This window comes from Malurus melanocephalus, unplaced genomic scaffold (genome assembly GCF_030028575.1).
Source record: "Malurus melanocephalus ecotype Western Australia unplaced genomic scaffold, MMel_1.1 scaffold_381, whole genome shotgun sequence".
In the NCBI taxonomy this organism is placed as follows: Eukaryota; Metazoa; Chordata; class Aves; order Passeriformes; family Maluridae; genus Malurus; species Malurus melanocephalus.
In genome coordinates, this window is record NW_026623613.1 from 372,767 (window position 1) to 394,172 (window position 21,406).

Sequence of the window (21,406 nt, forward strand, 5' to 3'; positions counted from 1 at the left end):
GACAGACTAAATCACACAACTTCCTCATGGACAACTCTCTGTGCAGGGAGCCCAGGCTTGTGATGAGGAATCTTTGACACAGAGCAAAGGTTCCTGCTGACGGGAGGCAACTCCTGCTCCTCTGAACTCCCACAATCCACCTGTATCCTCCTGTGGGGGAAGGACACCACAATAAAAGCCTTTTCCCATTTGCAAAGCCGGGGATCCAAATTTAGAAAATGAAACGCTAAATGTTTTACTGGAGCAACTTGGTGTTAGGGGAAAATCTCCTCTCCTGCTTCCTGGGTTTTGAGAGACTCATGATCTCCCCAGCTCTAATGCAGCTTGTGGCAGGCTGCCAGCAGCCTGGTACTGTTGCTACATACCTGTAATCTCATTARACCAGAAGCAAGCAGGAGAAATTTTGGTAAAGGTGACTTGTCACGGTCTTCTGTGTCTCAGAACTGCACTGATAGGACGCTGCTGGATAGGGTAAAACCTGGCCAGCTCAAAGCCTGTTGCTATAGTCAGGCCTTTGTTCTGATTAAGAGGAGGAAAATAAAAGTTTTGGTTGTGTTTGTGGGGATTTTTGCAGGAGGGAAGTGAAAGGAGCTGTGAAACCTCTCCCTTCCTGCCCTTTTGACCTCCTCTRCTGTTTTGTGCCCTCTGCATTGTGCTGGCAGAGAACTGTTCTTGCCAGCCAAGGAAYGTGGATGCCACTCCCTGTAGTGTCTGAGGTCCCCACCACTTCACACAATGCTCCCCTTGCAACACCAGTCCTTTTCGTCCTGCAGGTTCTGGGTGTTCAGCCTGGCCTGTGCTCAACCCTTGATTTTGACCCCTTGGCAGGAATTGACTGGCAGGGGATGGTGATTCCTGACGCTCCTCCCTTAACCCCTCGGTGTCCCGTTCTCCCTGCAGGTCTCATCCTTGTGAACGAGCCCTACTACAACGAGGCGGGCTTTGACAGCGACCGGGGGCTGCAGGAGGGCTACGAGAACAGCCGCTGCTACAACGAGATGACGCTGATCCGCGTGGTGCAGTCCATGATGCAGCTGCTGCGCCGGCCCGTGGAGGTCTTYGAGCACGAGATCCGGGAGCATTTCCGCTGCAACGGCTGGCGCCTGGTGTCCCGCATCGAGTCCTGGCTGGAGACCAACGAGCTGGTGGAGCGCAGCCACGAACAGGCCAACGGGGCCGATTCTGCCTCCCTCCTGTGCGCCGGCGGCAGCCTGGCCGAGAGCCCCGGGGACGCGGCGGCGGCGCTGGCGGAGTACGGCTCGGAGCAGGGGGCGGCCGCCGAACTGTCCGACTCGGCGCTGGACGGCAAGGACGAGCTGGACGAGTCCGACTTCCAGACYGCAGCGCCCAACGCCGGCGACCTCCAACAGTACTCAGACTCGGAGAGCACAGGCCAAGCCAGGGGGGACCTGGCCAGAGACCGAACGGACGAGGGGAAGGCTGCCCAGGACTCTGCCTYGCAGCCCAGCGTGAAACCAAAGAAAAGGAGAAAGAGCTACAGGAGTTTCCTGCCGGAGAAGAGCGGTTACCCTGATATTGGGTTTCCCCTCTTCCCTTTGTCCAAGGGGTTCATTAAAAGCATCCGCGGTGTCTTGCAGCAGTACCGGGCTGCCTTAGCAGGGGCCAACATCCCAGAGTGGACAGAGGACAAATAAACCATCAGGTTAGGGACAGGCAGGTGCAGGGGAGAAGGGAAAGCAGCAGAAAGTAAATTGGCAAATGCTGTTACCAATCAACTGACTTCTCCTTCCAGCTTTTCTTCCTCAGCTTGGTTTGTTCCAAAGAAGGTGGTAGGCCTGAGTGCTCCTCTGAGGAAAGGTTGTTTAAGCATGAATAACTCTTTGCCCCCAACCCCTCTTCCTTWCCCCTGTCCCAAGTACGTGCTCCTCTTGCAAGTTTGACCCTGCAATGGTAAGATTTGAGACCTGCACAGAAGCAGTCTTGCAGCCACGTTCCCTCTGCACTTTCATCTTGGGGCACATTTCCACACAAGGACTCTTCCCACCCAGCGCTACACCCAGCAGTTTGTTCTGGTGGGGGTTCCAGCCAGGAGAAGGGATTGCTGTAGTTTCTGGAAATGAAGGGCAATGCCCTCCCAGTCTTTTATTTTTCTCGGCGTTCCCATGGGTTCTATGAAGTCTACCCCAGCTTATCTGTACTTAGACATTGGATTGTGTTTGCATTGGAGTTGTCTACACCATACAGAGTTGCTCTAGTCTTAGTTGTTCACCCATAGCTACGAGGTTCTTCCAGTGGGGATTGGTAGGCAGGGCCAGAGCTCAGCTCTGCTGCTTGTGCTGCCCTGGGAGTCCTGCAGACTTTCCATCCAGTTCTGCAACTTCCAGGTTGCTCTCCGGGAGGCAAGTCTAGCAATCCCCACTTCTTTTTCTCCAGAGTGAGGCAAATTTCCCTTTCCCCACCATGCATGCCTGTCTTCTAGAAATACATGGGATTCGGGGTTCTGCCCTCGTTACTTGCTTAGGTATCCGTGTGTTTTGTTCCCAGCCATTCTGGCTGTCACACAGCACTACACCCACCCTGGATCCCGGCCCCACCCGGGCAGGCAGCAGCGAGTGATCCTGGGGCCTGTTGTAGATCTGGATGAAYCTGGCGTGGCTGCTGCAGCCTCATCCAGCTGTACACGGGTGCTCCGGAGCCGTTGGAGCCAGGGTCACCCCGGGAAGTTGTGTCATGGCGARGCCCTGTTGTAGCAGCAGCAGCAGCTTGTGCCTGTTCCTGTGCTGTTACACCAGCGCTGCTTTGGGCTGTTATCAGCTCCTTCCCCTGCCAGCTGTTTCCCATGGCAGTTTGGCTGTGGCCAGCAGCACCGTGGGCACAGCACATCTGATCCCTGATCTCAACCACGGCGCTGCCAAACGCTCTGGGAAACACCTGGCGAGGGCAGCCTGGGCTGGTGACCGTGAGCACTTTGAAACAGTGACTTGCCAGAGTCCCTTGGTCCATTTCTGAGGCCTCAGGTCCTGTCTGCACACACTTTACCTTCACTTGTGGGGCTGGGTGGTCACAGCCCAGCCTTGCTGCCTTTGCCCCGTGCTCAGGCACGGGAGAGGCGCCCATGTAGCATCCACGGGGAGCACAGTCTGTCAGGGAGAGTCCGTCGGTCCTTCCAGCTGCGCAGGGAGACAGTGGTGCCAGGCTTCCCGAGGAGGAGTCAGGCGGAGCAGGTGGCTCTGCCAGAGGTAAGGATGGAGCCAAAGCTCCCCTTTGCTTTTGYTCTTGCTCAGAGTTGGAGAGCAGCAGGAGAATCCCAGCACGTTGGCACAGTACTTATTGCTCCCAGAAACACCGAGGGCTGCACCCACCAGCCCAAATCCCTCCCACCCAGTTCCCTGTGCGTTCCTGCTGCCCCCGTGACACTCCCGAGCCAGGGGCTGGCTGCACAAAGCCCTTCTCATGTCCCCATCCACCATCGGGTTTTTGGAAGACACATCCCGGTGCTCCAGAGGATGCAAGGCTTGGCTGTGATGAAGACCTGGGCTGCAGAGCTCTCCAGACACTGCTTTGTGGGTGGATCATCTGTGCAGCAGCTCTGGCYGTGCTCCAGGAGCCCTCCCTGTCTGGCAGACCCCAGTTTGGGGTGCAGAGGTGCTGGGGGCCCTGGGAGGGGCAGTGTGAGCTGCAGCTGTAACCACGGCCACGTTTGGGAGTGAATGGATCCCTCTGAGCGGAGCACGGGAGGGTCTCAGAGGGCTGGGGCAGGGGTGAGGCCACTGCTCCAGGGCAGGGGAAGAACAGGCAGAGGCCGATTGCAGGCACAACCACGGCTGGTGATGCACAGACAGACACCCTCTGTCCTCAGAGCCAGGCTGTCGCTGCCCTTAGCCYGTAGGACAGGGAGGGAGGGAGGCAGGAACCCTCTGGGGATGGAGGAGCTGTAGGGTTCCCCTTTTCCCTTCCCACTCCGCAGCTCTCATCTCACAGGGCAGGGGTTGGGCGCCACATCCTCCCCTTTGCCCCAAAAGTCTCAGCTCCGAGTCAAGAGCTTTTGCACGGGCCGGGCTTCCTCCGAGGAGGTGAATGTTGCCCTTCTGGAAGGGGACGCTGCCCCACTGGCACTGCTYGCTCTCTGCAGCTGTCCCAAACCCAAGCGTGCACAGAGGTTTACAAATTTTCTAAAGCTTTTGATAATGTGAAGCTCCTGGGTGATGAGGTTGGTGGTGAGCACACTGCAGCTATGTAATTTTTTGTGTATGTATGTAATATTTAAGGGTAACAAAATTTAAAAGGCTAAAACCTTAAAAAAAAATTAAAAACACACAAAAAAAGCCAAAGCATGATGCATATTGTTAGCCTTAAAACTGGCTACACGACTGTGTGATGTACAAATGAGAGCAGCCTGTAACTGTTTTAAGTGCTGGGGTTGGGGAAGAAGCATTACAAAATCAGTTTGTAGCCTTGATTCTGTACAGTATTTAATGAATAAAAAACACAAACCTGACTATTGAGGCCATGCTTAGAGGTGTGTCGTTCACGTGCAGATGTGGATGCTTGGTTGCTTACGATATATGTATAAAGTGCTGTGTGACCATTAAAACTTTTTTTACCTGCAGATTTTTTTTTTGTTTGGCTAACCAAGGTGTAATAAAGGAGGGAAGATGACTTGCCATTAAATTTTGCCTCTGTGAGTAGTCCTGTGAGTTGTCTCTTTCTTTCCCCCACCACCCCCTGCCACGCTCCTGGCGCTTGCCCCTTCCCGGCGCATCCCTGTGCCAGCCTCGGGGCTGGATGGGGTCCCGCTGGCTGAGGCTGAGCCCGGTGAGTCCAGAGGGATCCAGGCAGGTCTGGCAGGGACAGGTTACCCCTGTGGCTCCCTATAAACTGTTCCCCAAGCCCCTGATTTACAGGACATCTGTCAGGCTGGGTTTTTGTTTTGTTTTTTTTGTTTGTTTTCTGTAGTCGCTGTTGATGCTCGGCTCAGTGTGTGCCCCAGCACCGCTGCTGGCAGCCCCGGTGAACAGGGCCAGACTCAGCAAAAAAAAAACCCATTGCAGCCCCCCAGCCTGTTAGGAACGCCCCTGGGAGCTCTGCCCTGCCCGGCCCTTCACCTCAGCACACAGGGAGGTGGGTGATGGATGAGGTTGGACCCAGCCGTGTCCGAGCTGGGGCCTTGCACAGCTCCGGGGTGCGGGTGGAAGCTGGAGCCCTGATGGATGTGGAGTCTGGAGCCCTGGCTCCTGTTCTGTGCCCTGCGAGCCCTCCCTGGCCCTGCTCAGCCTGCAGGGGCAGCTCCAGGGGCAGGGCAGGGGCAGTGTCTGGGTGTGCTGGGACTCACGGCTGCTCTGGATGTGTTCACAACCCCCGGTACCCCTCCCTCGGCTCCCGGCACAGGGGCTGTGCGGGAGGAGYGGCCGGGGCTCCCCGGGAAGAGCCCGCTGCTGCCGTGACACCTTCTCGGAGCARATGGGTGACGGCAGAGACGCGCAGCAAACCCGGGCAAGGGAGGGCAAGGGCGATCCCGGCCAAGCTGCTGCTGCTGAGAGGCACACGGGCGTTCCGGGAGGAGCCCGCAGGGAGCTTTTCAGGCGCTGTGAGCCTGAACGGCTCCGCTCCGCTGATCCGCGTCCCTTGACTGAGACAGCGAGAGCTCGGAGCGCATCCCCTGCCCTGCGCTCTCCCTCCAGCAGCTCARCAGGGTCAGAGTTATTGCTCAGCCTGTTTTTACACCTGGCCCGACGCCACGGGGGAAATAGCTTTATTTTGGGAGGTGGTTCCCAGCTGCTGCCTGCCCTGCTGGCTCGGGAACAGGGCTCCTCTCCATGAGCCAGTGAGGCCATGGGGGAAGGACAATCGTGCTCTTCTTTCCCGGATCTGCCATCCTAATTGCATAGTTTGCAGTTGAATAAATGCAAACAGCCACCACTGTTTACTCTTCTGCTTTGTACTTAAGCGCTGAAAACAGGGTTTAATTACTGCAATTTTATACCAAAGAGGCTGAGTAATCCCCCCCAGGGCAAGCCCCAGGGCACAGACCTGTAGGAGGGCTCCAGCTGGCCCTGGGTTGCCCAAGAAAAAGGATTCAGGAGGCCCCCAAAGGGCCCCTCCTGCCGGCAGAAAGCCAAACCCCTCAGCTCCATCGACCCCTCCTTAACCTCTTCCATGAGCTCTTCCCTGCTTCGCTCAGAGGCACCGAGCTTGCCCCAGGATGTCCCCAAGCGTCTGCAGGGCTGAGCTCCCTGGATTCAACCARCCACAGGATGAGGCTGAGCAGGGACACATCGCTGCACCCCCGAAATGGAGCTGGGTGGTGGCAGCAGTGCCCTGTGTCCTGCACCCCACCCCCAGGAGCATCTCTGGGGCCCCTCACTCTGCGCTGCTCCTGGCCCCAGGATGTCAGGAGCCAAGGGCTGCGGTGCTGAGCTAAACCTGTCCTGCTGTCCGTGTCACCGGGCCGTGGGTGAGCCCTGCCCCTGACAGCAGCCGTCAGCTTGGATTCAAAACCCAGGGGGGATTTTTTTGCAAACGCTAGATATTTATTTCGCATTCTCACAAGAATAAACTCYGCTTCTACAGGAAGCTTTGGGTAGAAACATTCTTAAAAAAGTCGGTTTATTGTATTAGATCTATTGGTCCTGACCCTCCCTGGGGGGGGTGGCACTGGCTCCGGGGCGGGGACACAGCAATGCCACCGTGTGCGTCCGAGCCGGGGAGGGGACGGGGCTGTGCCGGCGCAGCCGCCTGGGGCCGGGACCTCGTACCAGGATAAAACACGCTGGCATCTCGCCGGCACCGAGTACCTGATGGGGCTTGTGGCTCATTTTTGGGACAGCACTGGCGGCTGCCCCAAGTGGGTAAAGCTAAGCGCGGGGGCAAGGGAAGGGATGAGCCCCACGCCCCCCAAGACCTATTGCTATGGAAGGAGGGGGTTCCTGAGTGGGAGGAAGGCTCTGCCACCCTCGCGCCGGGCCGTGCCGGCAGCTCAGCGCTGCAGGGAGGGTGAACGCGGAGCTCAGGAGCCGCTGAGGACGCGGCAGAGGCGGGGGTGGACCTGGCCCTGCACGGGCTCGCAGGCCAGCGCCTCCCCATCCACCGTCATGATGCCCGCGGCCACCCGCGGCTCCAGGCGGAAAGCCCGGACGGGGACGTAGCACAGGTGGGGACAGTTCAAGTCCAGGTGGGTCCCCCTGGACATTGCCAGGAAGAGCTTGAGCAGCGTCACGCGGCTGATGCCGGCCTTCATGTAGAAGAGGTGGATGCAGCCGTCGTGCAGCCGCGCCGCCGGCGCCATCAGCAGGTTGGTGCCCAGGTGGGACTGGTAGATGGCATAGACCAGGACAAACTCCTCCTCGGGGACCACGGTCCAGTGCGCCGGCACGGGCTGGCTCAGCGGCGCCAGCAGCGAGTCGGGGGGCAGGGAGCCRGGCGCGTCCGTCCCCGCCGGCTGCGGGATGAGGCCGTTGGTGACSGGCCCGTGGGCGTCCCGGGCTGCCGGGGAGGTGCCCTGCTCGGGGCTGAAGGGCAGATAGGACAGGCGGCCGTGGTACACCCTGAGCTTGGCCAGGCACTGCAGAGTGCCCAGGGTGAAGCGGGCATTGCCCAGCCAGCGGTACTTCTCGCTGTCGATGTCCACGTCCGAGATGAAGCCCCAGCCAAAGCCCAGGAAGGAGAAGAAGCGCTTGCCCGAGGCCGTGCTCAGCGACACCAGGTCCATCTGTGTGTACAGCCCCTTGCACAGGATGAAGGTGCAGTTTGTCAGCAGYTTCTTCTTGGCGACGTGGTCGTAGCTGTGAGGGATGGAGAGGGTGAGTTTGTAGCTCAGGACCCYTCCTGCTGCCCAGAATCCACCTGCAAACCTCACCCTTGTGTCAGGGTTGGGACATGTCCCAGCTGGGTGACAGTGTCCCTCAGAAACAGCTGCTGGGAGTGTTTTTGCTGGGGGTAGGAAGGATAAACCAGTTCCTGAAAGAGGGAACTGAGTCAGGGCAATCCTGGCTCCCCTAGACAGCAGGATTGGCTGTGCCTGGGCTGGATCCTTGGGTTAAAGCTTTACCAATTTCTGAGCCCAGAGAGGAGAAAGGGAGGTGGGGGAGAAGGATACAGAGGGGTGACCATTCCTTGCTCACAGCTGGGGCTGTGCTGCACCAGCCTGTGGGGAGTGAGGACCCTGGCAGTCAGCTCTGGGCATCCCAGGGCTGGAGCCTCACACAGCCTCTCTCTCCCCTCATGGTGCAGCCCCAGGTGCTGGCCAGTGCAGGGGGCAGCAGATGCCCCACACCTGCTGCCCCCCAGGTGCCACTCACCCTGCGTAGTAGTTGATGGAGGCAGCCAGGGCATTCCCAGAGCCTCCTGGCAGGATGCACAGCGGCTTCTTCATGGCTTCCTTCCAGTCCGGGCGCTCCATCAGCCCGTTCACCACCTGCAGGGATGAAGGAGCCTGTGGTACCCAAGGAACCCAGCRGCCCCTGCCCAGCCAGGGGGGAGCAGAGCCCACGGTGACCCTGCCCAGGGCAGGACAGAGGCCACAGCTGCTTTGCTCCAAGCTTGGTGCCATCTCTCCTTTGCCATTGTCAGCCTGAATTGGTGACTCAGAGCTTGGCCCCTGCCCCAGGCACCCCCTCTCCCAGCTCCACCCAGCCCCGTGGTGCCCCTCACCTCGAACAGCAGCCCGTCCCCAGACATGACCACCAACGTGTCCCACTGCGACAGGTCCTCATCTCGCACCTTCTCATGAGCATGGTTGGCTCTTTCTGCCGGGGAAAGCAGAGGATTTGAGCGTCACCCTCTGTCTCTCTGCCCTGTCTGCTGCCACCCCCAGACAGTGACCCCAGCCCGAGACAGTGACCCTAGCCCGAGACAGTGACCCTAGCCAGGGATGCAGGAGGTGAGGCAGTCGCTCCTCAAATGCAGCAATCCTGCAGGACGCAGAGCTTTGCTGATGCAGGGAGTCAGAGGCCCTTGGAGGAGCCTGTCCCTGCATGGCAATGCCCAGGAAGGATMCCAGGGAAGGGAGGAGGAGGACTCACGGACTCACCAGTGACGAAGACGGTGGTGGCGATTTCAGCCTCGGCCAGCATGGGCTGCACCACGGCCTGGAAGTCGTCGAGCGCKCGGCCGGAGCCGCTGTGAGGGTTCAGCAGCACCAGTGCGCGGCAGGGCCGGGGCAGCACCCCATAGCTGTCACCTGGGGGTGGACAGGGGGCTCAGGGCTTTGCCAGCCAGGGCAGCATTTGCCAAAAACAAAAAGCAAAGGGGAACTGGCCCTCCCCTATCCCCACAAGCTTCCCAGGCTGCATCGCTACCCAGAGTCAACGGGGGTGRGCAGAGATGGAGGGTCCCTGCTGGGAATGCTGAGGAGGTTGCAGAGACAGCACACAGGGACTCATCTTGAGCTCCCCCRCAATCAGCAGAGACGTTTCACCCTCGCTGCACCCCAGCCACACCAGAGTGGGGAATGAGAACTCCAGGTCCCGATTCCCCTCATCCACCCGGATGGAGCGGGGCCAGCACAGGCAGTTGTGCCGGCAGACGGACGCTCCTTCTTCCCGTGCTCCCCACGGGGCTCAGGTTTCGCCTGCGAGGGCCTCGGCCGGGCTGTAATTACAAGCCTGGCAGGGGTCCCATCCCTCTGCCTCCCCAGTTGTTTCCAGCCTCTCCTTCCCCAAGCCCAGCGGTCCCCATGCAGGGGGACMGGGGGAGCCCACTGAGCTGCCCCATGAGGGAGGCATAGGGAGGAGGAGGAGGAGGAGGGCAGAACCCCCCGGTGCTGCTAGGCACCCCAAGCCCTGAAGTGAGGGAGGGCAGCAGCCTCAGGCTCCTGCAGCGCCTCTGGAGACCCCTGGCCYTGCAGGGTGAAGCCAGTTTTGGCGTGGCTGGAGTGTTCCCAYCAGCTCTGGGCCCCCTGAGCTCTGATCTGGGCCCAGGGGATTGGGGGGTGACCAGCCCAGGATCTGGGCCCAGCACAAGGCTGCATCTGCTGACTCAGCAGGAAGAGCTGCTGAGTCAGGACAGCAGAGGCATTTCCCAGAATTGTCCTGGCCTGGGAATCCCCTCTCAGCCCTGGTCAGGCTGGGGGTGTCCACATGTCCCCCCCTCACCTGCACACATGGGGCTATTTGAGCTGTTTGAACACACGAGCTGGGGTTTTATAGCTAAACCCCTCCTGCCACCCACAAGGGGGACAGTGGTGGGTAGAGGTGAGCCTGGGGCCAGGAGGTCACCACATGTRTCACCTCCCCTGGGTGACACCCAGCATCACAAGATTGAGGCCAGGAGGTCACCACRTGTGTCACCTCCTCTGGGTGACACCCAGCACCACACCAGTCATGGCCACGAGCTCCACAGGCTGCCTGTGCGGAGGTGGCACCGGAGCATCCGCTCTCCATGCCCACAACCCAGCCCTGGGGGCACACAGACACCGCGTGATTCCATCACTACCAGGATTACTGCTGGCCCCATGCATGACCCAGGGGGCTGTCACCCTCCAGGACACCTCCTTGTCCCCTTGCCAGCTGCTTGGGACCTGACACCAAATTCACAACAAAGATCTGCCTGTGAGAGCCCCAGGGCTGAGCCTGGCTCTGGGCACTGGCTCCAGCCTGGCTCTGGGTGCTGGCTCCAGCCTGGCTCTGGGTGCTGGCTCCAATCTGCTTCTCCCCACTGCTGCCCAGGGCCAGGGGGGAGCCATTGGCTGCCCCCCGCCCTCCCCAACCCCTTATCAGTGGGTTCCAGACACGAGGGGACCAGCTGCCCTCAGGGACAGTGGTGAAGCACTTGGAGCAGAGGCCACTCCAGCTCAGGTCAGGGATAACAGAAGGCAGCTCCAGGGTTGGGCTGACCCTGCTCCCACTCCTTCAGAACTTCCCTGGTCCCTACAAGCACTACATCCCCTGCATCATTCAGATGAGCCCCAACGTGGGGTTGGGGATCAAGCCCCAGCTGCTGGAGGCAGGTAACTGGGGGCTTTTCTCTCCCTTTCCTCCCTCCAGCCCTGGAGATTGAAAAGCAAAAGCAAAAGGCACTTCAAAAGCCTAAATGCAGTTTTTAACMCCACAGTGTTAACCAGGCACATCATTTCTCACACACACATGGAGCTGTAGTTGGGTCTTGCCTAAAAATCCTGCCCAGACCTGGTGGTGCTGCCCTGTGGCCTCCTCTGGGCAGYAGGGAAAGGCTGGGACCTCGAGGATCAGCTGCTTCACTGGAGAGGGAAAACCAACCCTGCTCAGGGCACAGAGGGACACCATGACTCCCTCCCAAGGGACAGATTGCTGGTACCAGGGTGTGAATAGTGACAGGAGTGATCYCAGTGCAGGACTGATGACACCAACAGCACCAGGCTCAGCCCTGTGGTGGAACTGGAGGGTGCTGGATCAGAGCTGGAGCRCAGCAGTGGTGATGCACAGGGAGACAAATTTCAGCAGCATGYTGACCCATCCAACCCTTCCTGTTGCACAACCACCGGCCAGTCCCTGGCATCCCAGCAAGATTCCACTTCCCAGCAGAGTGTGGTTGCTTTCAGCCTCAAATGCTGAGCAGAGCAGAATCTGAGTCAGSAGGAGGAAGGGGCTCCAGCTGCTGCCAGCCCACAAACTCTGTTCCACTCCTTCTGCCCACATCCCCTTATGTGACATGTCCTGGCCATGCTCAGGCCTGGACCACACTGCCACAGCTCCGCTGTCTGCAGCCCAAGCCACTCCACTGCATCTCTGCATCCTTCTGGAAACTCTCTGGGCACAAGGAGTAGGCGTGCCAAGCTGGCACAAGGCTGGAGCTGAGCTTCCTGGGGCTGGATTTCCCTGTCAGGACACAAGCCCTGGGGGCAGTTTGTCCCCTCCCAGATAGGGTGTGGGACATGTCCCTGCCCGCTGCGGGCAGCCCCAGCTTTGGGGAATATCAGCTGCTGGGGACTTTCTGTTTATCCCTTGGGGTGAAATAAAGAAGGGGAAGCTTCATCCTTGCTGCAGCATTCCGCAGGGCTTTTATCCCAGAGGATGCTGACTGGAGCTGAGACAACACCAGGATGGGATCGCTGGTGGCTCCCATGTCCCCTCCCGATGGGGACAGGGTGGCAGGACTCTCTGCAGGGACTCACCCACAGCTTCCCAGCACAGCCTTATCAGTCCAGCACAGGCCTCTCTGCCGGCACGTGCGAGCCCAGGGTGTGGATGAGGGGCATTTTTAGCTCTGTCCCAAACTGAGGGAGGAGGTTTGCAAATCCTGCTTGGCCCYCAGTGACAAAAGGGACTGCAAAATTCTGCGCTGCTTTCTCCCATCCTCCTTCTCCCAGCTCCCTCGAGGCCCCTGTGTTCAACGAGCTGCTCCTGCCCCAGGACCCTYGCACCACCTGCTCACAGGGCGAGGGTTGGAAAGCACTTGGAGACTTCCAGCTGCAGAGTTCAGGCTGGAAATAGAGCTGGGGAACTGGTTCTACCCTCACCCCATTCCACTGGATTTTTCTGTAATTCTTTAGGAAGACAAACAGAAAGTTGTTTTGTAGCTGCAGGTCATGTAAAAAAAAGAGCTGCATTTTAAAATCCAAGCAAGGAAGAGCTGGATGGAAGGGCTAAATGTGATTTGACAGGATCCCTCTAACCGCATGCCTCTTAATTTCCAAGTCTGATCAGAGCGACTGGACAGCCAAATAAATGAAGTAGTGCATATAATTGAATCTCTGCTCAGATGTTCAACTATCTGCCAGCACGCCCTGCCCTGCCTGCGGGAGCTGGGGGACGCRGCCCCCGAGCAGGACCCTCCCCTTCCAGACACTGACAGCTCCCGAGGGGAGAGGGATCAGAAACACAGACCACTCCAGGCAGCTCTGAGATCCCGCTGGACCCYGGGGGTCCTGGGGGGATTTGCCTGCCCCCAAATCCCAAGTGATGGATGGGACCTGCTGGGGACAGTGCCTGGCTCCCGTCCTGCCTGCGTCAGCAATGATTACTTTTTTTTCCTTGGATCATACTGCCCTTTGGAGCTTTGGAGTTATCGAACGGGAGTGATGGGGGGGTGGGGGGGGGGTGCAAAGGGCTCCTATAGAGTGACCACGTCCCTGCTGCCCCTTCAAATTAAGGGTGAAAAGGGGAAGAAACCACCAACCCCTACCTGGGGCTGTGCGCTGGGATATCCCTGTCCCACTCAGACTCGGGGGGGGTGGGGGGGATGCGGGGGGCCGAGTGACCCCACGGGGGCGCGTGTCAACCCCCATCTGCGCCTCCCCCGGTGCCCGTGCAACGCGACACCGCGCAGCGTCCCCGGCTCGGGCACAGCCGTCCCGCGCGGGGCCGGGCGGCGGAACGACCCCGACCGCGACCCCCACCCCCGCAAGGCCACGGCGGAGCGAGCCCCGCGGAGAGCGGTCCCGGGCGGGCGCGGGGGGACGCGGCACTCACCGTCCTGCGCGGGCACGGTGGGCACGGCGAGCTCGCGGATGCGGCGGCTCCAGGCCTGGGCGATGCGCAGGTTGCCCTCGGCATCGGGACCCCGGGAGACGCGGAAGGTCCGCTCCAGGCGCTGGCGAGCGGGCGGTCCCCAGCGCGGCCCCCGCAGCGGGTAACACACCAACGAGAAGCAGGCGGCGGCCGCGGCCGCGGGGAAGGCGGCCGAGCCCACGCAGTCGGCCAGGCGGAGCGCGGCGTCGGGACCGGCCGAGCCGCCCGAGCAGCCGCCGGCGCGCCGCACCTGCAGCTCCCGGGCCGTCAGGGACAGCGAGCAGGCGGCGGCACCGGGGGCCGGCCCCGCGCCGAAGATGCCTTGAAGTAGCACCGGGCCCCCGCCGGGCTCCGGGGGAGCGCGGCGGCCGGCGGCCATCGGTGGAGCGGGCGCGGAGCGGAGCGGGAGGCACCGGGGAGCGCCGCCCGCCGCCGCTCGCTGCTGACGCCCGGCGATGGCAGGCGGGGCGGCCCCATTCATAAAAATTTAACCCACCCCCCCGGCCACCTCTTCCCCCGCCGAGGGGGCCCGTCCCAGGGCTGTGCCGACACCCCCACGCCCCTCGGCAGCTGCCTCGGTGTCCCTAAGCGCCGCCCCGCGCCCCGGGCAACGCTCCGGGGGGAACCGGCTCTKCAGACGGGCGGGGGCAAAGTGACGCCGTAGGTTTGCCGCGGGCGGTTCTGCGCTGCCGGGCTGCGTGTCTGGCGTGGGTGCTCCCACGGTGCTGGGGATGGCAGGGAACCGACCGTGACCCACGGTCACGCCGGGAGAGGGGCGGCAGAGCACCGTGCAGCCACCCCCGCCCCCACCACAGTTCCTGCACATCATTTCCAGCAAGGCACGGATGGGCGCTAGCAGGGGTCCCTGGAGCCCCCACGTTGGACACCGTTTCTGCATCTCTCCAAGCACGACAGGAGAGGAACAAAGCAGGGCCTGGAGAAATCGAGGCACGGTGAGGGCTGAGAGCAGTGGGCAGCCGGCGGGGGACACTTCCAGGAGGRAGGATGAAGAGGGATGATGTTCTACCCAGTACTGGTGGCTCGCCATCAGGTATCTGTGAGGGTTGGAGGGTGCCATGGGCATGGAGCCCTATGGAGGGAGGTGGGCTGTGCTGTGAACCCGACCTTGCGGCACAGAGCTCTGGGGACAGAGCCCAGGGGACCTGCCTGGAGGGTGCCAGCAWGGCTGGGAGCTGCTTTGTGTTCATGGCACCTGGCAAAAATCATTGACAGCATTTTTCACTGGCAACAGGACTGACCTCACCCTCCCAAGGGACCAYTGGGCTCCAAGGAGTCTGGCTCAGCCCAACAAGGATTGTTATTTTGCCAACTAATTCCCCATGGATGTAGCTCTGTCCTAACCTTGAGCTTGCACCTCAGGGAGGCGTCACTCCTCACACTTAGGGCAGTTTAATTAGCAGTGAGCCCTCTGTCCCTGCTTAAACCTTCTGGAACTGGCCAAGAAATTGCAGGAAAGGCATGGGATGACCAGCTGGTCAGATAACATGGTTGAGTCTTATTTTCCCAGCGGTGATGTAAGGGAAGAGACAAGATGCTGTGATTTGGAGCATCGTGCTTTCTAGAAAAACTTCCCTGGGTGCTGTGGGTACAAAGAGATGCTCAGAGGGGCAAAACCTGATCCCAGCCCTGATGTTTTGGGTTGAGAACTGCAGCACTTACAGCTGATTCAGGTGAGATTGGGGCTCAGCCACTTCCCCAGTCACTGCCATGACACAGTCGAGCGTTTGTAAACAGCCCTGAGGTTCCTCAGCAAGGTGTCATGGGAGGAAATAGCTGGATGCCGGGGATTGCAGCGTCCTGACCTGCCCCTCACCCTTCTCGGTGACTAACCCATTCCCAATTTCCGCTCAGGAAGGCATGAGTCGTGCTGGGAGGATGTGAGAGCAGCTGTCCCACTGCTCCTGGCAGGTGCCATGGGACGATGAGGCTGCTTTGGGCTTTGTCCTCACCATGCTACATCCGTCCAAGGCCCCATGCCACAGGGATCCCCCTTGGTCCTGCCAGCCTGAGCTTTAAATAGGAGTGGAATGCCCGTCCAGGCTCTGCTTGCTGGAAAAGGCAGAGGGGCTGAGAGTGGGGCTGAGAGTGGCTTTATCGCAAGGTGTTGAGGCTAGCAGTGGATGCAAGAAGGGTTAGGGAARGGCTGCCCATGGCAGGGATGCCAAGGGCAGGGAAATGCAGCCAGGTTTTTCTCAGATGAAGAATGGTACTGGTGCAAGGTTGGCTTCCGTGATAGCAGGGGATACACACCCAGGGCTTTTCCATCTCAGTGCTGGCCTGTAGGGACTTCACACAAGCCTGATGCTGTGCCACCATTGAATGCCCACTCCATCCTGTGGACAGTGTGGTGGCCACCACCAGCCCCAGGCAGGTSCCTTTGCTCTCCGCAGCCACAGGCTGATTCAACCTGGTCCCACACAGGCACCACTTGTTTGCCTCCAGATGTGATGTCTAAGACAGAAGTGGGATCACTTATTTCCCTGCACTGATAACCAGTTGTTTGGGGCTATCTTAATTAGAGAGCCTTAACCAGGCCCCTCGACCCCACCAGCAGCCCAGAGGGAGCTCAGCAGCTCCCAGGCTGTGGGCAGGCATCTGATGATCGGGTTTGTCCTGATCAGCTCCATTCCTGCCCACGTGGCACTGCTTGGGCTGTGTGTGTGGGAGGGAAGTGCCGGGATGTGATGTGGCACACAGCTGGCGTGCCAGGGGCACAGCTTGTGTAGAATCCCCCCACCTCCTTCCTCATTGCAAAGGGGACTSGCCCATGGAGCAGATGTCCAGTCCAGCCATGACCACCAGTCTCCTTTCAAGAGCAAACACTCCTCTAACTCCTCTCCTGAGAGGACTCCAASGGTATCCCAGACTCTGCAGACATCATTCGGGAGAAAAGGTTTGTACATTTGAAGCACCGTGCTCTGGGTTTACTGGGGAAGGTCWTGTGTGTCCTGAGTTTGGGGAAATTGAGGTAGAAGAAGCAAGCAAGGTTTGTCTTGAGTTGTGCAAGAAGCCAAGGGTTAAATATGGCAATAACCTCYCTCAGCTCCCTCTGGCTCCTCCTGCTCCTGCCCCCAGCTGCTCCAGAAGCTCATCCATTCTGGGAGTTATCCTGGGGGAAGAAAGCACAGAGCCTGGGTACTTCCCAGCCCTTCCATAATCCTTTGTGCCCTGGGGGCTGCAGCAGAGACCTGGGGCTCTCAGTGCCAGGGCAGGCCCGGATTTTGGGGTCCCACTGCCACATCACAGCCCTGGAGGAGGCATGCAGAGGACSTGGCTCTGCTGCAAGATGAACTGCAGCGTTTCCCTTCGAGGCTCACAGCTCCTCCACTTCCCTGCCTGCTCTGCCACGTCCGCCGGCAGCCACTCGGGGACGTGAACGGGCGGGGGATGCACTCCTCCCGGATCCATCTCTTTTAGCATCGTTCCCACTGCTGAAGGTACATGTCTCAAGGTGGAGCCAGAAATAGCACGGCTGGCGCTGCATCGGGGCTGGCAGGGCTGCAGGCTTGGCAGGGGGACAGGCACCGACTGCAGCAGTGGGAACTTTCCAGGCAGCTCCTGCGGGAGCGGCCAGTGCAGACATGGAGCCCTTTCCATACAGACCCATCCTGGGACTGCACATCGGCCCCTTTTAGCTATGGGGCTGGTGCTGATACGAGTGACCAGCACAGAGCAGGAGGGGACAGAGCTAATAGAGTCAAATGACTGGGATCACATCCCACCTGAGCTAGGACACAGGTCCGGGCTCTGCCATTTATTTGCTGCACAACACGGGCTGCACCCTCTCCCTGCCTCCATGACACAGGCATGGCAGGTTTCCCCCAAAATCCAGCTTCTCTAGGGGCCCAGGGAGGATTCTCAGCCTCCAAGGAGATGAGGGGGTGTTTGTGGCAGCTCCTAAATCACAGCCAGGCTCTGCAACTTGTTGGGGGCTGCTCCCCAGCGCTGACCCTCGGCTGAGCTCTCGGCAGCTGCCRGCACAGTCCAGGACCACAGGGCTCACTGGGAAGCCCTGAAAAATGCCATTTAGGTGAGCTCATGCCTCCCAGCTGATGATTTGCTCAAAAATATTTCTGAGCTCAGGCCTCCTCAGGGAAAACACTCCCAAACAYCAGGCAAAAAGCTGCTGAGTCTGGAGGAGCCACACACACACCACTCTCTCGTCGAGACGTCCCCCCGGTGACAAGCCCTGGCGTCAGAGGGACTGAGGCCAAAGTTCTGCCGTTTGATCTCCCCCCTCGCTGGAGGAAGCCGAATTTCAGGCCGTCCAGGGTTTTYACCACTTCCTGGTAGAGGTTTCCTGCCATGATGTGAGCGCAGGAATTTTTGGGAGCTGAGTCAGAGGCTGCAATGAGAACCACCTGGCTGCAGCTGGGATGGGAGGCTCCATCCCAGTCCAGGGGTGATCCCTGCTGCGATGCTCAATGCCTGTGGGCAGCATTCCCAGAGTGGAATTACTTACAGCGGACACAACATCCCATCACAGACCCCATTTCTGGTCTGGGAAAGAAGAAGAGGGATTTGCTGCCTCAGTTCCCACGACTCCTCCTTCCTTGCCAGGCTGGGATCGGCATGCTTCAGCCACCCCACCCGGGCTCCAGGGAGAAACTTGGGTAAGAATAAAGAGCAAAACCTCATCCAGCTTTGCAGGAAGCCGCCTGGTATGGCTGTCCCGCCCCAGCACCAGGTTGTTCCAGCATGGAACTGCCCCAAAGCAGTGCCGAGGCCTGGTTTTCCCTGGTGAGCAACGCAGGACYTGGCGCAGCTCAGGAACTCCCCTCCCCGGTCGCTGTAATTCAACATAGAAAACGAGTTCCTGCTAAAGGAACCTCCCAGGTTTTGCCTGCTGGGCTATTAAAGCTCCATGACCCCCTGCCCACTTTCCCCCCAGCATTACTCAAACCTCTTTGCACAGAGAATAAGTGAGCCGAGTCCAGAGAGTGAGACTGAGCCGGGATAAGCCTTTGGAAAGGAGCTAAACCTGCTCAAAGCCAGCACTGTTCCCTGACCCGCCCTCCTAATCCTGCYTGGCTGATAATGGAATAATAAAGGGCTGCACAGCCTCGCTCTCTGCTGCGCTGTGGGGGAGGTTCCTGCTGCCTCTGTACATGCCAGGAGCTTGGATATTAATGACTCCCTAAGTAAACAGAATTGCTCCTTTCTTCTCCTTCGCCTGKCTGTAAAACCGAACATGACCTTCAGCCCGCAGAGAAATCAGAGTCGCTCCCCTTTCCAGGAGAAAGGCTGGTTGTGGCAGTGATAACACCGTGATCTCTGCCCTCCACCCTTCCCGGGGCTGATCCCAACCCCACAGCTTCAACAGCGATCCCAATGGGACTTGCAGGGCCACCCCTGTGAGAGATGAAGCTGGTGATTCAATCGAGGAGGAATTTCAGGAACACAGAATGGGTGATTTTGGGACACCCAGCCCCTGCATGGTGTGCACATCTTGTCTCCTGTGCCGGGGGCTGCCCTGCAGCAGAACCTACAGACTTGTTACATCTCAGCATYAGCAGCTGGGAAAAGGAGCAGGGAGGTGGGATCCATTCCCTGTGGCTCTGAGCACCCCATGGGACAGCAGSAATGGTGACAGGAGGAGGGTGCTGGGGGACCTGGAGGACAAAGCAGAGGCTGAGGGCACTCAGAGACCGCAGCATCATCCCTGGGCAGCTGTGCTGAGGCTGCTGAGCGAAGAGCCAGCTGGGAAGGGGATAAACAGCCCTTTCTGCTCTGCATGCCTGATTGCAGCCAGGGAAGGGCATTATAGAGGGCAGCAGCAGGTCTCTGGGAGGAATTGGAGGGAGGCTGAGTGCTCTGAAGAGCCGTGTGCCATGACTCCTGCAGTGCCAGGGTTCCCTTCCYACYCTTGGGGTATGTCCCCCACTGCTTSGGTSTTCCTGCAGCAGGATGTCCCTGCCTCCCTGGGCGCTGCCATTTTTCTGGTGGGTGCACTAGGGACTTCAGAAAGCAGCCAACTTCCTCCATCACAACAACAGTCAGGCTCCCCCAAGATTTTTTGAAGGACAAAGCCAGCAACCTGTGAGGAGTGACCGCCCTCAGCCTGGGGTCGAGGTGCTCAGAATGGGTGTCTGGGCTGTCTGACAGATGCTGTGGATTCATCCTAGGATGATGCCAGCCTGGGGGCTCGATCAGAGTCCAATGCCTGGCTGTGCTGCCTCCTCAGAGTGAACTCGGGCAGCTGATGCTGTCAGCTCTTGCCTCGCCTTGGGGGAATGAACCAGGATGTGGGCGTTGAGCTGGAATAGCCCCTAGAGCCGAGCTGGAATAGCCTCTGCTCTGACCAGGCACGGATTGAGGACTGGGGGAGGCACATCAGGAGAGAAGTGTGGGGCTGGAACTGCAGGGACAGGTAAGGTGTCACCAGGTGTGGTGCAGGGAGACARAACTCTCCATCCCTGTGCCTGRGCTTGTCCAGAGGGGACATGGACARTTCTGTCTCGTTTGCATGGAGGATGTTGGAGAGAGACRACCTTTAATGAAGTGTCAGCGCAGTGGGGCTGAAGGCAGCGCTGTAGCTCCCAGGTGAGCACCAAATGTCTGTGACAGGGACTCACTGCTGGAGGCAGCATGGTCATCACGCACCAGAGCAGCCACAGAGCCACTGGATCATGGAGGGGAAGCTGAACCTCCTCCATGTCCTGAACCAAGCTGACCAGGCCTCCTCCTTCTCTCTCCCTTCCAGCTGGGATGACACAGGCCAGGGAACGATGATATTGCACAGCGACTTAGAGCACTGCCAGGAGAAACCTCTCTTTCCAGAGAGAACCAAGTGATGTGGGGCGATGCTGGTGATTAAATTAATGCCTTTTGCCTTCCTTATGATATCTGATTTCTGTCATATATCCTCATTTCTGCTGCTTCTTGGGGTGCTCTGAGCCATCCTGATCACAGGAGATGGATCCCAACAGTGTTGTCACCTCCCCTCATTTTCCCAGCTGCCAAGGCTGAGATTCATATTGTATATATATATATATATATATATACACAAATTTTGAAAAGACAAACACATATATATATTTGTTCAGCCAAGTTTCCCCTCCTCATATATATATCTCGATATATATATCGATATATATATATCCAATGCATACAAAAGATATAGCATCTAATATACACTTATATATTATTACTATACACATTATATGATGTGCATATTATGTATGATTACTATACATGTTGTATGATCTGCATATTATTTATGATTGCTATACACATATGACATGCATATAATGTGGTAAGTATACTATATATTATGCATTCAGTATTTAATATTTTACATATTTTTATATACTTATATTTTAGACATAACATGTATATATAATTTACATAATAATAAATATACACATTAATAGATGTAATTTATAGGTGTTACAGATGTTATCTATAAGCACACTCATAGTGCATAGAAAGGTCAGCCCAGTGCACTGCCAGATGGGTTGGAGCTGAACTTTCCCGTTTAATTAAGCCATTCAGTGACTGTACCCGCSAGAAACTTTGTCCCCATTGCAGAGCGGACAGGAGCGGAGCGCCGGGCAGGGGTCGTCCCCTCACGAAAAATGCGCGGGAGCCGCGGGCCAGGCCCGGCGGGGCGGGCGGGTCCTCCCACCGCGCCCGCCATAGAGCGGGGCCAGAGCGCCGCCGCCGCGCTTCCGTTTCCCCCGCCGCCATCTTGGTCACGGGCACTGGAGTCACCGCGTTCAAMCCGTGCCTGGCACCGCTGGGCAGAAGCGGGAGGCGGCCGCGCTGTGAGCCGCCCGCAAGCAGCGGGAAGTACATCTATCCCCTGAGGGGGTAAGTTCCGCAGCTCTTCTCCCAAAGTACTGGCGCTGTTTGGGCAAGGGGTGAGGGGACACCAAGAGGAGCGAGAGTGGCTGCGCTGCCCTCACCTAAGATGGCGGCGGGGGCGGGCTCTTCCCGCCGAGAAGATGGCGGTGGAGGGAGCGGCGCTCTGGCCGGGCGGCGGAACTCGCTCGGCTGGG

The 21,406-nt window shown here is 58.8% G+C and overlaps 3 protein-coding genes across 7 annotated transcripts in view; 2 read left to right on the forward strand and 1 right to left on the reverse strand.

Moving 5' to 3' along the window:
• Positions 1 to 4,649, forward strand: part of UBE2O (ubiquitin conjugating enzyme E2 O) — a 62,155-nt gene extending 57,506 nt beyond the window's left edge. The window contains exon 18 of the mRNA XM_057378924.1: positions 901 to 4,649. Within this exon, the coding sequence (XP_057234907.1) occupies positions 901 to 1,655 (755 nt within the window). The 3' untranslated portion in view covers positions 1,656 to 4,649. The remainder of the gene's footprint in view (positions 1 to 900) is intronic.
• Positions 4,650 to 6,283: 1,634 nt separating this feature from the next.
• On the reverse strand, positions 6,284 to 13,834 carry SPHK1 (sphingosine kinase 1). The gene is made up of 5 exons (XM_057378981.1): positions 13,347 to 13,834; positions 8,990 to 9,139; positions 8,611 to 8,705; positions 8,259 to 8,374; positions 6,284 to 7,742 (listed from the first exon to the last, which is right to left on the reverse strand). The coding sequence occupies exons 1-5, from the start codon at positions 13,762 to 13,764 to the stop codon at positions 6,968 to 6,970; spliced, it is 1,554 nt and encodes a 517-aa protein (XP_057234964.1). The 5' UTR covers positions 13,765 to 13,834; the 3' UTR covers positions 6,284 to 6,967.
• Positions 13,835 to 14,041: 207 nt separating this feature from the next.
• Positions 14,042 to 21,406, forward strand: part of PRPSAP1 (phosphoribosyl pyrophosphate synthetase associated protein 1) — a 32,533-nt gene continuing 25,168 nt past the window's right edge. For 2 of the 5 annotated variants that reach the window (XM_057378983.1, XM_057378989.1), the window contains exon 1: positions 16,306 to 18,019. In XM_057378983.1, the coding sequence (XP_057234966.1) occupies positions 17,824 to 18,019 (196 nt within the window). In that variant the 5' untranslated portion in view covers positions 16,306 to 17,823. The other 3 variants (XM_057378986.1, XM_057378984.1, XM_057378987.1) reach the window with 3 other exon arrangements.